At 42.9% G+C, this 14,591-nt stretch overlaps 1 protein-coding gene across 1 annotated transcript in view; it reads right to left on the bottom strand.

The window, feature by feature from the left end:
• The window catches only part of LOC120937520 (proton-coupled folate transporter-like), a 486,881-nt gene that overhangs the window by 134,205 nt on the left and 338,085 nt on the right, over positions 1–14,591 (bottom strand). The window contains exon 6 of the mRNA XM_040350803.1: positions 7,350–7,506. Coding sequence (XP_040206737.1) covers positions 7,350–7,506 — 157 coding nt within the window. The remainder of the gene's footprint in view (positions 1–7,349; positions 7,507–14,591) is intronic.

Genomic DNA, 14,591 nt, shown 5'->3' with positions numbered 1-14,591 from the left:
AAAGCTGGGCACCCCTTTTATAGACTCTCATGTTAAACCGTAATTTCTCTGGTGACTTTGGGGACACGGTACTGGCCAGTTGTAGGTCCCCTGGACCCGGAACTTGGCACACATGTAGCTCCATTTCTCCTCTACAAGTGTGCTAAGTTTGTTGTCTGGAGGACCTACGGCTAGGGAGCACTGATTTTTCAAAGCCGGGAACCCCTTCCAAAGACTCCCATGTTAAATGTCAGTCTAGTCATGGACACAGTGAGGCATGGGCACAGTGAGGTATGGGCACAGTGAGGCTAGGAACAGTGAGGCATGCACATGGACACATTGAGGCAAATTGAGGCATGCAGATGGACACCCTAGGCATATATTCGAGTCAATACTTTTTCCCAGGTTTTTGTGGTAAAATTAGGTGCCTCAGCTTATATTGGGGTCGGCTTATACTCGAGTATATATGGTATTTTCTCTTCATTTCAGATGTTTTTCTTTCCAAAGAATGGTGGAAATAAAGAAACTAGTGCAATATTTGCACTAGATGGACCTGATGAGCATTGTAAAAAGGTATTTTTTCCTTATTATCATAAACTCTGTTTAGTGGTCATAATGTCCTGTTTTCCCGATTGATGCTATTTTTATGAATTAAGAACATCTGATCAGGAGAGAAAATAGCCTAGAAAAATTAGATTTTTGCTGGCATTCACACAGAACTAAAATACATGCCATTTTATAGGACACACAGCTCTGGATTTTTTTTTTTAAATGCACCCCTAAATGTCCTCAATAAAATTATTCTAATCTATATCTATATTCACCCTGTACCCTTTCAATGTAATTTGTTTAATAATCCAAACTGTTTCCTTTTTTTGGGACTTTCCATTTCAAATAAATTTCTTGCCAGAACACTTTGACTCTCTTTCTTTGTTTCAGTAATATAGATGTGTTCATGAATTTGATATTTCAGGTTATGGATAATGCTGCCAATCTAAATGTGTCCACATTGACGCCCTAAAGCATAGATGACATATCTACATATATATGACATATACTTTCACATGTAATACATTGTTCAATCAGGAGACTGTAACAGTAGTGCTTTCAGACCTTCAAAGATGTGCATCTGACATTTCAGGTGGGTACTGAGTCTGATGGATATTTGTGTGTAATGGAAAGCACAGCTGTTAGAGTACTATTGATGTTATCTGGTGGGATTTATTAATGTTGTAAGGATATTTAGCAGATAACATCATTCCCAGGGGCATGAGATAGGAATGAATCCATAATGACAAAAATAATAGTAAGAATTTGAGGATAAATAGAAAAAAATTAAGGAACAATTAATGCCATTTTCAGTATTGGAAGAGTATACAATATATAAAAAACAGGATTAGTTATGCATGTTGAAAATTGTGTCTCCGAAATTAATGTACAGAATGCCAAGAGAAATAATGATATTAGGAAAGGATACAACCTCTCCTAATAGTAATTGATACTAAACCAGGGGGGGACTGACCATTTGGGCACTTGGTTACTGCATTCGGGCATTTGGGCACTGCCTGATTGCCCCATGCCACGAGGGGACCCATCAGGATTGCCAGCCTCATTAAAACCAGGGACAGTATGTAAAAATCTGTGTTTTTTTAAAAATCCCACGATTATAGCTGCCTCGCCTCTCCAGTACCTTTTAAGTGTGTGTATGTATACTGTGTAAGTATACTGTGTGTGTATATTGTGTGTATGTGTGTGTGTATACTGTGTATGTATACTGCATGTGTGTGTGTATTCTGTGTGCCCCCATAATCTATTGCCTGGGGGTTCAATAATTCCGACCATGCGTCTAATTGATTCTGAGCATGCAAGTTTTTTTGCGTGTCGGAATTGCATACAGACGATCGGAATTTCCGACAAGAACTTTTCCCGTCTGAAAATTTGAGAACCAGCTCTCAAATTTTTGCTGACGGAAATTTCCGACAGAAAAATTCTGATGGGGCCTACACATGGTCAGAATTTTCGGCCAAATGCTCATATCGAACTTTTCTTGTCGGAAATTATAATCGCGTGTACGCGGCATAACAGGTTTTCTTCTAAAACTGCCCTGTATTTGGCTCCATCCATCTTTCCATCAATTCTGACAATCTTCCCTGTCTCTGCTGATGAAAAGCATCCCCACAACATGATGCTGCCACCACCATGTTTCACGGTTGGTATGCCGTGTTTAAGGTGATGTGTGGTGTTAGTTTTCTGCCACACATAGCTTTTGCTTTTAGGCCAAAAAGTTCAATTTTGGTCTCATCTGACCAAAGCACTTTCTTCCACATGCTGTGTCCCCCACATGGCTTCTCTCAAACTGTAAATACTATTTCTTATAGCTTTCTTTGCAACAATGGCTTTCTTCTTGCCACTATCCCATACAGGCCAGATTTGTGGAGTGTACAAATAATAGTTATACTGTGGACAGATTCTCCAACCTGAGAAGTGGATCTCTGCAGCTTCTTAAGAGTTACCACATGCCTCTAGGCTGCTTCTTTGAATAATGTTCTTCTTTCCTGGGCTTTCAGTTTGGATGGACAGCCATGTCTTTGTAGGTTTGCAATTTTGCCATACTCTCCAATTTCAGATGATGGATTGAACAGTGCTCTGTGAGATATTCAAAGCGTGGGATATTTTTTTTATAACCCAACCCTGCTTTAAACTTCTCCACAACGTTATACCTGACCTGACCTGACTGGTGTGTTCCTTGGCCTTCATGATGCTGTTTGTTCATGAAGGTTCTCTAACAAACCTCTCATGCCGCATACACACGGTCGTTTTTTGTGATGAAAAAAAAACGTAATTTTTAAAAACGTCATTTAAAATGACCGTGTGTAGGAAAAACGTAGTTTTATGTCTTCTGAAAAACGACAAAAAAAAAATCGAGCATGCTTCAATTTTTTATGTTGTTTTTTGTGTCATAAAAAATCACTGTGTGTAGGCTAAAACAACGTTTATAACAACGTTTTTAAACCCGGGCATGCTCAGAAGCAAGTTATGACGTGAGCTTGAATGGAACAGAGTGCCACCGTACGTGCTGAACGTAACCGCGCTTTGCTAGAGCATTTTGAAAAAACGATGGTGTGTAGGCAACGTCGTTTTTTAAAATGAAGTTTGAAAAACGTTTTTTTTCATGCTAAAAAATTACGTTTTTTTTTCATCACAAAAAACGACCGTGTGTACGCGGCATCAGGGTTTTACAGAACAGCTGTATTTATACTGAGATTAAATTGCACACAGGTGGACTCTATATACTAATTAGGTGACTTCTGAAGGCAATTGGCTCCACTAGAGTTTAGTTAGGAATATCAGAGTAAAGGGGGCTGAATACAAATGCACGTCACACTTTTCACATATTTATTTGTAAAAAAAAATTAAAAACATTTATCATTTTCCTTCCACTTCACAAGTATGTGCCGCTTTGTGTTGGTCACAAAAAAAATAAAAATAAAAAATAAAATTAAAATACATTTACGTTTTTTGGTTGTAACATACAATTTCAGGGGGTATGAATACTTTTTTTAAGGCACTGTACAGGGATCACAAATAAATACACCTCACATCCAATATAGAGAAAGAGCTGGTCATGGAGAAACATCATATAGGATTCCCTCATATAATAATTGTCAATCACTAAGTGACGTACTAGATCAGCCGTCACTAAATGGTGGCCCGCGGTCCGAGTCCGGCTCCAGTGACGCTTCTGCCTGGACCGCCAGTAATGTTAGCAAGTGTTTGCTGGGACTGCGTTTTTCCATAGCAACCAGTGACGCTGCGTGTAACAGAAGACTCACACTCGCGGGCCGCGAGTAGGGGCGGGGCGCGCACGTAACATCACGCCCCTACTGCCCCTTAAAATAAAATGTGCCCATCAGAGTGTCCCTTAACATAAAAGGTGTCCATCACCGTGACCCTTATTTTATGTTAAGGGGCACGCGGATAGCCACATTTTATGTTAAGGGACACGTTTTGTTGTGCCCATCAGAGTGCCCCTTAATATAAAATGTGCCTATCAGCGTGACCCATATTTTATGTTAATGGGCACGCTGATGGGTACATTTTATGTTAAGGGGGACTCTGATGGGGACATCTGACGTAAGGAGGCATTCTGACGGGAAATGCTTGATGTAAAGGGGCACTGTGATGAGGAGACCTTATGTAAATGGGCACTGTGATGAGGACACCTTATGTAAAGGGGTGCTGTGATGGGGACACCTGATGTACTGTAAATTAACACTGTGATGGGGACCCCTGATTTAAATGAGAGCTGTGATGGGGACACCTGATGTAAAGGGGCACTGTGATGAGGACTCTTGATTTAAAGGAGAGCTGTGATGGGGACACCTGATGTAAATGGGCACTGTGATGGGGACACCTGATGTAAAGGGGCACTGTGATGGGGACACCTGATGTACTGTAAATTAGCACTGTGATGGGGACCCCTGATTTAAAGGAGAGCTGTGATGGGGACACCTGATGTAAATGGGTGCTGTGATGGGGACACCTGATGTAAAGAGGTGCTGTGATGGGGACACCTGATGTAAAGGAGCACTGTGATGGGGACACCTGATGTAAAGGGGCACTGTGATGGGGACACCTGATATAAAGGGGCACTATGATGGGGATCCCTGATTTAAAGGAGAGCTGTGATGGGGACACCTGATGTAAAGGGGTGCTGTGATGGGGACACCTGATGTAAAGGGATGCTGTGATGGGGACACCTGATGTAAAGGGGTGCTGTGATGGGGACACCTGATGTAAAGGAGAGCTGTGATGGGGACACCTGATGTAAAGGGGTGCTGTGATGGGGACACCTGATGTAAAGGGGCACTGTGATGGGGACACCTGATGTAAAGGGGTGCTGTGATGGGGACACCTGATGTAAAGGGGCACTGTGATGGGAGGGAGAGGGGGGTTAAGAGAAAGATGGCAATTGACAAGGACAGATAAAAGAAAAGCATAAAGAGAAGAAGGTGCAGGAAAGGAAAACACTTTCAAGATAAGAAGAGACTGAAAGGGGACATATCTGCTATTAAATGCTCCTATCCTCTCTGAACCATATAATAATTGTCCCTGAGCCTGTGTTCTGTAAAAAAAAATCTGCCCGACTGTAGGAGGGTGGCTCCCGGCACTCAGCTTATTGTCGGCTCTCTCTTTCCTCTCTCCCCGGATGATGTCAGTGGGAGGACTCGGCCCCACCCACTGCAGCTGTGAGGCAGAGAGAGAAAAGAGAGCCGACAGTCAGCTTAGCGCCAGAGCGGAGCTCATATAGGTACAATCAGGCATATTATTTTACAGAATACAGACACAGGGACAATTATTATAATGGTGTAGAGAGGATGGGAGCATTTAGTAGCAGTGGGTTAACAACCACTTTAACCACTTGCCACCCGCCAATGACATATTGACGTCGACAAAGTGGTTGTAGAATCCTGACGGGACGTCATATGACGTCCTCAGGATTCTGAGCCGCTGCGCGCCCCCAGGGGCGCGCATCGCGGCGATCATTGTTGCAGGGTGTCAGTCTGACACCCCGCAACACTGATCAAGGTAAAGAGTCTCTCACGGAGACTCTTTACCACGTGATCAGCCGTGTCCAATCATAAATAGGAAAAAGCCGGTAATCGGCTTTTCCTCACTCGCGTCTGTCAGACGCGAGTAGAGGAGAGCCGATCGGCTGCTCCTGTGACAGGGGGGGGTTTGTGCTGATCGATTATCAGCACAGCCCCCCCGAGGATGCCCACTGGACCACCAGAGATGGCCATATAGACCACCAGGGATAAAAAAAAAGATGCCACCCTAGACCACCAGGGATGAGGAGGACACAAAAATGGATGCCAATCAGTGCCGCAATGGATGCCAATCAGTGCCCACAATGAGCATCACTGATTGGCAGGCATTGTTTGGCACTGATTGGCATCCATTAGTACAACACATACAATAGTGTCCATCTATGCCCATCCGTGCCACCTATCAGTGCCCATCCATGCCGCCTATCAGTGCCCATCCATGCTGCCTATCAGTGCCCGTCCGTGCCGCCTATCCGTGCCCAGTCGTGCCGCCTATCTGTGCCCATCCGTGCCGCCTATCCAAACCCATCCATGCCGCCTATCTGTGCCGCCTATCAGTGCCAATCCGTGCCGCCCATCAGTGCCGTATATTAGTGCCCATCAATGCCACCACATCAGTGCCACCTCATTGAGATCCACATCGCTGGTATGCAGGCCTTCGCCGCATTCAAAATGTGGATCATCAATGAGACTGCCTGTATATGATTACAGTCACCATACTTTTACAGTTCTACTATTTTTATCCTAACTTATAGGTTGTGACTACTTCTGTTTACACCCCTAACTCACGCATACTTCAGCAATCACTATCCATTCCATTCCTGAATTTACCTCAGCTGATGCAGCCAACCTCTAGATTTCAACACAATCTAACACAATCTAACACAATCTAACACTATATATTTTAGTGCTGTGATGGAGGCAGAATTGGCAGGGATCACTGGAGAGGTAAGCATCAGTGGGTCAGAGGAAATACTTTTTTCACAGAATGGGCAAAGTAGCAGAGTCTCTGTAAAGAATATTTATGCATTGCATGTTATTTTCCGAGTATAATACCAGATACATATTTATCTATGAATATCATTCAGCAATCAGATTATGCATGCACAGGAAACTGACTTTGAATTTCGGTAAGTGATATTACTCTCGATATGATAGACTCCGTTGGGTTCTATCCATAAGGTGAGAGGCTAGCACACACTGGGTACGGATTAGAGAAGGACACCTACAGGCTATCACCCTCTATCTGCAAAACTGGACTCCCAATTTCCTCTCCCTTTCCCCCCTTTTTCTTTTTTTGCACATGAACATTTACATGCATGTTAAGAGACTATTTTCCTCAAATGTTTGAGATTTTTTTGATGCACTTTACCACTGGACTATTCAAGCTTTATGTTGTTGGTTAACCCTTGATGTTATTTAATTGTACTTTTTACACATTGAGATGTAATATACAGTATGTATATTTTCTAGCTATCTATATTCATATTATACAGTATTAGCACTTTATTTAAGTATTGATTATAGTATTTAGCGCTGCTTCACTATATCATATGTATATATATATTTTGGTGCTGGTAACACTATAGAAGCCTAGCAGCGTTATACACTTTATTTTGAGGAATTTATTTCTCTCATTATCATAATTTATCAACACTTCTAGTAGCACATTAGTAATCTCACATACAATTATTGTTTCTATATTTACAAATGAATATACCATATATAAAGAAAGATATTATTTAAAGCTTTGGTACTTACTGGATCAACACAAAAGTAATAAACTGGAAAACCGCCATGATAATAAAACACATTCCTGGAAATGTTGATAGGGTGGTGGGGTAAAGTCCATTGAATATAGCTGCACCAATTAGTAAACATACAGTTTCAACAGATGCCATTATCGAAAACATTGCACCTAAAGTAAAAAAGCAAAAGAAAATCATATTTTACACAGTGTGTCTGCTGATAAATGTGGATACATGCACCGACCAAGACAATGGGTTACTTACTGCCACCTTTAGGTTAAGACACTGGCATACAAAGAGCTAGATTCAGGTACAGTTTCGACAGGCGTATCAATAGTAACTCCAAATCCACGTCGTCGTATATTTAAGCGTATGCTCAAACTGAGATACGCTTAAATGTTGCTAAGATACGAGCGGCGTAAGTCTCCTACAACGTCGTATCTTAGCTGTCTATTTACGCTGGCCGCTAGGGGCGCCTCCATAGATTTACGCTTAGAATATGTTAATGACCTAGATACGCCAATTCACGAACGTACTTGCGCCTGCTACGCCGTTTACGTAAGGCTTACGTCCGGCTTAATGTTACCCCTGCTATATGAGACGCAGCCAATGTTAAAGTATGGACGTCAGAACAGCCGTCGAATTTGACGTAATTAACATAAGTGGTACGTGAATGGGGCTGTGCGTAGCTTACGTTCACGTCGAAAGCATTGAGCCAATGTAACTTAGGGTGTATATGCGACGTGACTCTGAGGCCCCGTACACACGACAGAGGAACTCGACGTGCTTGGCACGTCGAGTTCCTCGTCTCGTTTTGGGATGAAGCCGCCGAGGAGCTCGGCGGGCCGCCTTCTCCTATAGAACAACGCGGCCAACGAGAAAATAGAGAACATGTTCTCTATTTTCTCGTCGAGCTCCTCGGCGGCTCCATCGAGCCAAAACTGTACAGACGACAGAGATTCTCGGCAGAATCCGGGTTTTGACCGAGTTTCTCGGCGAATTCTGCCGAGAATCTCTGTCGTGTGTACGAGGCCTGAGCATGCGCACGCATGCGCGGATCGTTAGTGCAAAAATTTACATGGGGTCACGGCTACTTTGAATACAACACACCCACTACCTTCCACATTTGAATTAGGTGGGCTTACGCCTGCCTAGTTACACTACGCCGGCGCAACGTACAGCGCCAGACCTTTGTGAATAATGGTCTGGGCGCCCTATTTTACATCGGCGTAGCGCATATGAGATGCACTACGCCGGCACAACTATACGCCGAGCTACGTAAATCTAGCTCAAAGTTTTTATGGCAGCCCATATACTCCTCCCACTACTAACAATCCTCATTTTTTTTAATCAAACAATATGAGGAAAAAGCCAGAACAGAGGAGAGGGTGGCCATGTAAGCAAAAAATCTCTAGTTCTCAATTGTACAGTACAAGGCAAAGGCTTCCATTATTCAAGATCATGTAAGGTCCAATAGCAATACAACTGATAAATGGTCAACACAGAAAACAAAGGCAAATAGGTCCAAAACATGGGAAACACCTTACGGCCTAAACCACCTGATAAAACTTAAATATATGAACAGAACACCAGGTACTGGTCTTGTAAATCTGGGAATGAGACACGACCGAGAAACTTGTCATAAAAGAAACATCGTTTTCCTTGACAAGTTCCTTGTCAGGCTTGTCGAGAATCGTGTCAAGCTTTCTTTGCGTACACACTGTCAAGACAAAATCTCGTTGTTCTCAAACGCGGTGACGTACAACACGTACGACGACACTATAAAGGGGAAGTTCAATTCCACTGGCGCCACCCTTGGGGCTGCTTTTGCTTATCTTGTGTTACCACGTGTTAGTAAAAGTTAGTAAAAGTTTGGTGAGAGACGATTCGTGCTTTTCAGTCTGTTACAGCATGACGAATGTGCTATCTCCATTACGAACGCTACTTTTACCGAAGGTGCACTCCCGTCTCATACTGTATTATGAGCATGCGCAGGTTTCTAAGCATACACACGAATGTGTTTCTCGTCGTAAACCAGCCCGATGAGAAACACAACAAGGAAATTGAGACTCCCAACGAGAAAAAAGAGAACTTGTTCTGTTTTTTATCTTGTCGAGAGCCACAACAGTTTTCTCGACGAAAAACATACACACAACCATTTTCCTCTGCAAAAAAGCTCTGCCACCAAGTTTCTTGATGGATTTTGTCGAGGAAAACGGTCGTGTGTACGAGGCCTTACTAGTGAAAGGTGGAATCCCATCCTTTAAGGCACATGCCTAATCCACCTAAAATTGGTGGATATAGGACACCCTTTGTGAGTGCCTTCAGGCAGAACAAACAGAGAATTTGAGGTTTAGCTAAAAGCAGCTGCTCAGAGATAAACATTGTTCCATGCAGTACGTGCATTAAGCTGCAGAGGCCTCAAGTGAAATTGGATAAACCAACTTGCCTCAGAGGAGGCAGTCATAAGGCCCAGTATCCTCATGCAAAATCAGACTGATTGAAGCTTCTTGAAGCACAAGAGGACATAAGCATAGAGGGTCAATTTCTATTCCTGGAGAAGAAAGAACAAGGCTTGGGTTGTGTCTAAAGTCGCTTCAATCAGTGTGATGGATCCAACTCAGACTTCTGGAGGCTGAAGATCCACCCAAAGCTCTGAGATGTCTATATCATCGACTGCATATTGACAACTAGGACCTGGGCACACAGTGCTCTTTCAAGAGGAGATCATTCAGATATCCATTGATGTGTATTGCTTGAGGTTGCATTAGCATGAGGATTGGGGAAACACTTTGGTGAAGTCCCAGAAGGCTGCGGACAGACCAAAGGAAGAGCCAGAACCTAAATGTGGGAGAAAATGGGAATATGCAAATATGCATGTTTAATATCTATTGATGCTACAAATCCCCCTTGTTTCAGCAATGCAATTCCAGACAGGGCTGATTACATCTGGAACTTTTGGACCAGTAGGAAGGTGTTGAGAACATTCAGATCTATGATGGGAGAAACACTCCTTTTTGGCATCAGGGATATAATCAGGCTTGAATAAAAGCCCTGTATTTACTTCAGAAGAATTTCTCCAGAGGAACATCAACAATCACTCCAGAAAATTGATGTTACTGCTAGGCAGTCTGAAAGACTCATGATAGAGGGCCATATTCTTGTAGAGTTGAGGCGGGCGTAGCGTAAGCCATTTACACTACGCCGCCACAACTTACAGGAGCAAGTGCTGTATTCCCCAAACACTTGCTCCGTAGTTTGGGGCGGCGTAGTGTAATTGGCCCGGCGTATCCCTGCGTAATTCCAAGGGGGCGGCTTGTATTTAAATTAAGCGCGCCCCCGTTTCTATTGAACTGCGCATGCACCGGGCTAAAAATAGCCCAGTGCGCATGCTCCAGTTCTCGGCGGAAAACGTCAATGACACCGACGTGTGCGTCATTGACGTAAAGTCGTATTCAAGAACGACTTAGGGAAACGACGTACCCGATGGGAAAAGACGACGCGGACCCAACGCCATACTTAACATGGCCTACGTGGGACTGGCGTAAGGTTACCCCCTCATATAGCAGGGGTAACCTTACGCTTACGCAAACGACGTAAGCGACGGTTACGCAACGCAAATTCATACGGGAATCGGCGTATCAGGCTCATTTGCATGAACAAATGAGACCTGAACGTAAACGCCACCTAGCGGCCGGCTGGGTAATTACATTTAAGATCCGACAGTGTAAGTGACTTACACATGTCGGATCTTCAGCGTATCTATGCAAAAATGATTCTAGGAATCACTCGCATAGATACGCGGGTCAAAAAAGAGAGATACGACGGAGTATCCTGAGATACTCCGTCGTAACTATACTCAGAATATGGCCCAGAGACCGTAAGGCACAATATGAGGAGGAGGAGGCAGACAGAGAACAACATTTTAGCCTGTGCCTGAGATATTTTATTCCAGCCTCAAAGATCCAAAGTGCCCTGAGTGCCCTGAGGTAGACAAAAAGGACAATAGACAACCCCCATTTTTAAAAGTGGGAACACCTCTTAATTGTGAGGAGGACTTGATGCAAGACTTTAGAAATACAGAAAGGAGTCCCAGAGCAAAAAACGTATGAGGGAGTCCAAGATCAATTTAATGGTTGGCAAGTAAGTCATGTAAAGACAGCCATCCCCATTCATCAGGGCTACAAAAAAAAAAAAATCATAGAACATAATGCTGAAAGTTTATGTCTAACTATTCATGCATATGAGTTTATAGCACATATTCAAAAACATCACATATTAACAACAAACGTGTCACATAAACTTACTGTATTTGTCTCAAATGATATAGATAAAAATAAGGAATGTGGGTTGCCCTAGGAGACAAGGGAGACTCTATGATTTGAAAACTTTTGGTCCAATGTATCAGAATACAGGAAAAAGAAATCTTGCGCCAAATGAATTACACTAAATTATATACTTGATAAATCAAGTGACTAACTGAGTGAAGCTGCTCCCAAATAAAATCAGGTGACTGACTTGCATATATTGTATAGTGAGGTGAGGGGCGCTATATCAAAATGGTGGATGCGTGTCACAATGTGCGTTTGAGTAGTACACAGTGTAACTGTGTACCCAAATCTATGTGAAAAACCAAACAGATTATAGTCTAAACTCTATAAGTACAATAGTGCCAAATGCTGTGGAAAATAAATAAAATATAAAAAAAAAAAAAAAAAAAAAAAATTTAAAAGAATGTCCAGCAAATAAATAGTTAAGTGCAAAATGGATCCAGTGTTGTATCAAGTCCAGGTGCAAAATGCAAATAATCCAATCCCAAATCGCAGGGAAAAGTGCAAATTGCTAAAGTGCTTGTGAATCTTCAAAATAGCCAAAGTGCGAGAAAGAAGTGATCCGCCTTCACCTATAGGTCACCAGAATAATAATGGATGGCTCCTTACCACACGGTGTTGACCAGATTACTTAAAATATGGTCGATCAGGCTTGTTTTAAATGAGGATCAGCAGGGTCTCATTGGGTTCCAATGTCAGCGATTGCAGCAAATGGTGTACCAAGAAAGGAGAAGAGATACCACCATAGTGTAAAAAATTATATAATATATATTGCGCTGAATATTAACTAAGATAATGTGAAAACCAAATAATACGTGATTCAATATGTACACAAATCCACAAACAAAAAGAAAAGACAATTAGTCCAATTGTATGGATACACCAGTGTTTCTTCCGTGAACAACACCCTGTGTGATGATTGAGAGATGTGAGATCTAATCACACTATGTAGACATCTGTTTCATATGTGCAGCACTTCCTCCACACTGATACAGCTCATAGAAAAACAACAAGAGAAAAAGATCTTCATAGCGCAAATAGCATGAACAAATATGGGTAAATAATTTCTGATCAGGTCTCACTCACGAATCCGCCGAGTTTAAACAGCGTTTAAGGACAACCTAGCACCAATCCTTCAAATAAGCCGCTCAGCGTCTCTGATGCACTCTCCTCATTCGGATCTGCGATCCGTCCCGCTCGTAACTCCTCCCCCACGCGTTACGTCACTAGACACGTGACTTAGTAATGGGTAACCGCCATAGTGTAAAACCATTTAATATACAAAAGTTAAAATTACAATGCCAAATGGCCTCTTACTGTTGCTGGTGCCCGTTCCCGGCACTGAGGCTGTAGGTGGTGGGGATAGTAAGACAAGATAAGAGATGGCCGCGTCCTGGTCCACTAGCGTGCGTTCCACCGCTAGTTGTCCATCAACCACTGAGACCGGAAGTGCGTGGCTATGCGTGTGCGCTCGGATACCGCCTCGACGTCACGTTTCAGTTAAACCGTCTTCAGGAAGCGTATCCAGCACACGCAACAGACATCTATTATATAGGTCTGTTTATCAGCCTGTGGGAGGGGCAATCGAATCATGTGACAGCCTCTGTCCCAGTTACCAAAGCTCACATATTAAACACATTATGGCTGTGCAAACTGTCTCCAATCATAAATCAATACATACATGTATCTGCTCGCTGCTTAACCACTACAGACCCGCGCTATAGCCGAATGACGGCTTCAGCGCGGATCTGAATATCCAACAGGCCGTCAATTGACGGCCGCCCCTTTGGGCGTTCCCCGCGCGCGCTCCAGAGCGCGCTGCGGGGAAAGTCTGTGTTGGCCGTGTCACTTGGACACAGCCAATCACAGATCGCCGCGAACGGCCAATCAGAGTGGCTGTTTGCGATGCGATCTGTGCGGCCAATGAGAGATGATCTCATATGTAAACATATGAGATCATTTCTCATTGCCGGCTCACACAGAGACAGCGGTGCTGTCTCTGGAGAGGAGACCGATCTGTGTCCCTTGTACATAGGGACATAGATCGGTCACCCCCCCCAGTCACCCCCCCTCCCCCACAGTTAGAACACTAAGCAGTATACACATTTAACCCCTTCCTCACCCCCTAGTGTTAACCCCTTCCCTGCCAGTCACATTTATACAGTAATTAGTGCATATTTATAGCACTGATCGCAGTATAAATGTGAATGGCGCCAAAAATGTTTCAAAAGTGTCCGATGTGTCCGCCATAACGTCGCAGTCGCAATAAAAATCGCAGATCGACCGCCATTTCTAGTAAAAATAATAAAATAAAAAAATAATAATTCTGTCCCCTATATTGTAGGCGCTATAACTTTTGCGCAAACCAGTCGCTTATTGCGATTTTTTTTTTTTTTTACCAAAAATATGTAGAAGAATACGTATCGCCCTAAACTGAGAAAAAAAAATAGTTTTTTTTTTAAAAACTGGGATATTTATTATAGCAACAAGTAAAAAATATTGTATTTTTTTTCAAAATTGTCGCTCTTTTTTGTTTATAGCGCAAAAAATAAAAACCGCACAGGCGATCAAATACCACCAAAAGAAAGCTCTATTTGTGGGGAAAAAAGGACGCCAATTTTGTTTGGGAGCCATGTCGCATGACAGCGCAATTGTCAGTTAAAGCGACGCAGTGCCGGAAGCTGAAATTTCACCTGGGCAGGAGGGGGGTATATGTGCCCGGTAAGCAAGTGGTTAAAATACCTGAAATGTATCTTTGAATTCTTATTTGGACGTGTTGAATTTGTTTAAAACTCTGGCATTTTTAATATGCTATGCAATGGGTCCATAGTGTTCTGTGCGCCATCTAGAGGGGTTATGTGGTATTGTGCAAAGTAGCACCAGTATTCTAAATCCATCTAGATGCAGTGCGTTTTTTGTTCTCC

This window comes from Rana temporaria, chromosome 4 (genome assembly GCF_905171775.1).
Source record: "Rana temporaria chromosome 4, aRanTem1.1, whole genome shotgun sequence".
In the NCBI taxonomy this organism is placed as follows: Eukaryota; Metazoa; Chordata; class Amphibia; order Anura; family Ranidae; genus Rana; species Rana temporaria.
The sequence above is the reverse complement of the archived record's forward strand: the minus strand, read 5'-3'. Positions and strand labels throughout refer to the sequence as shown.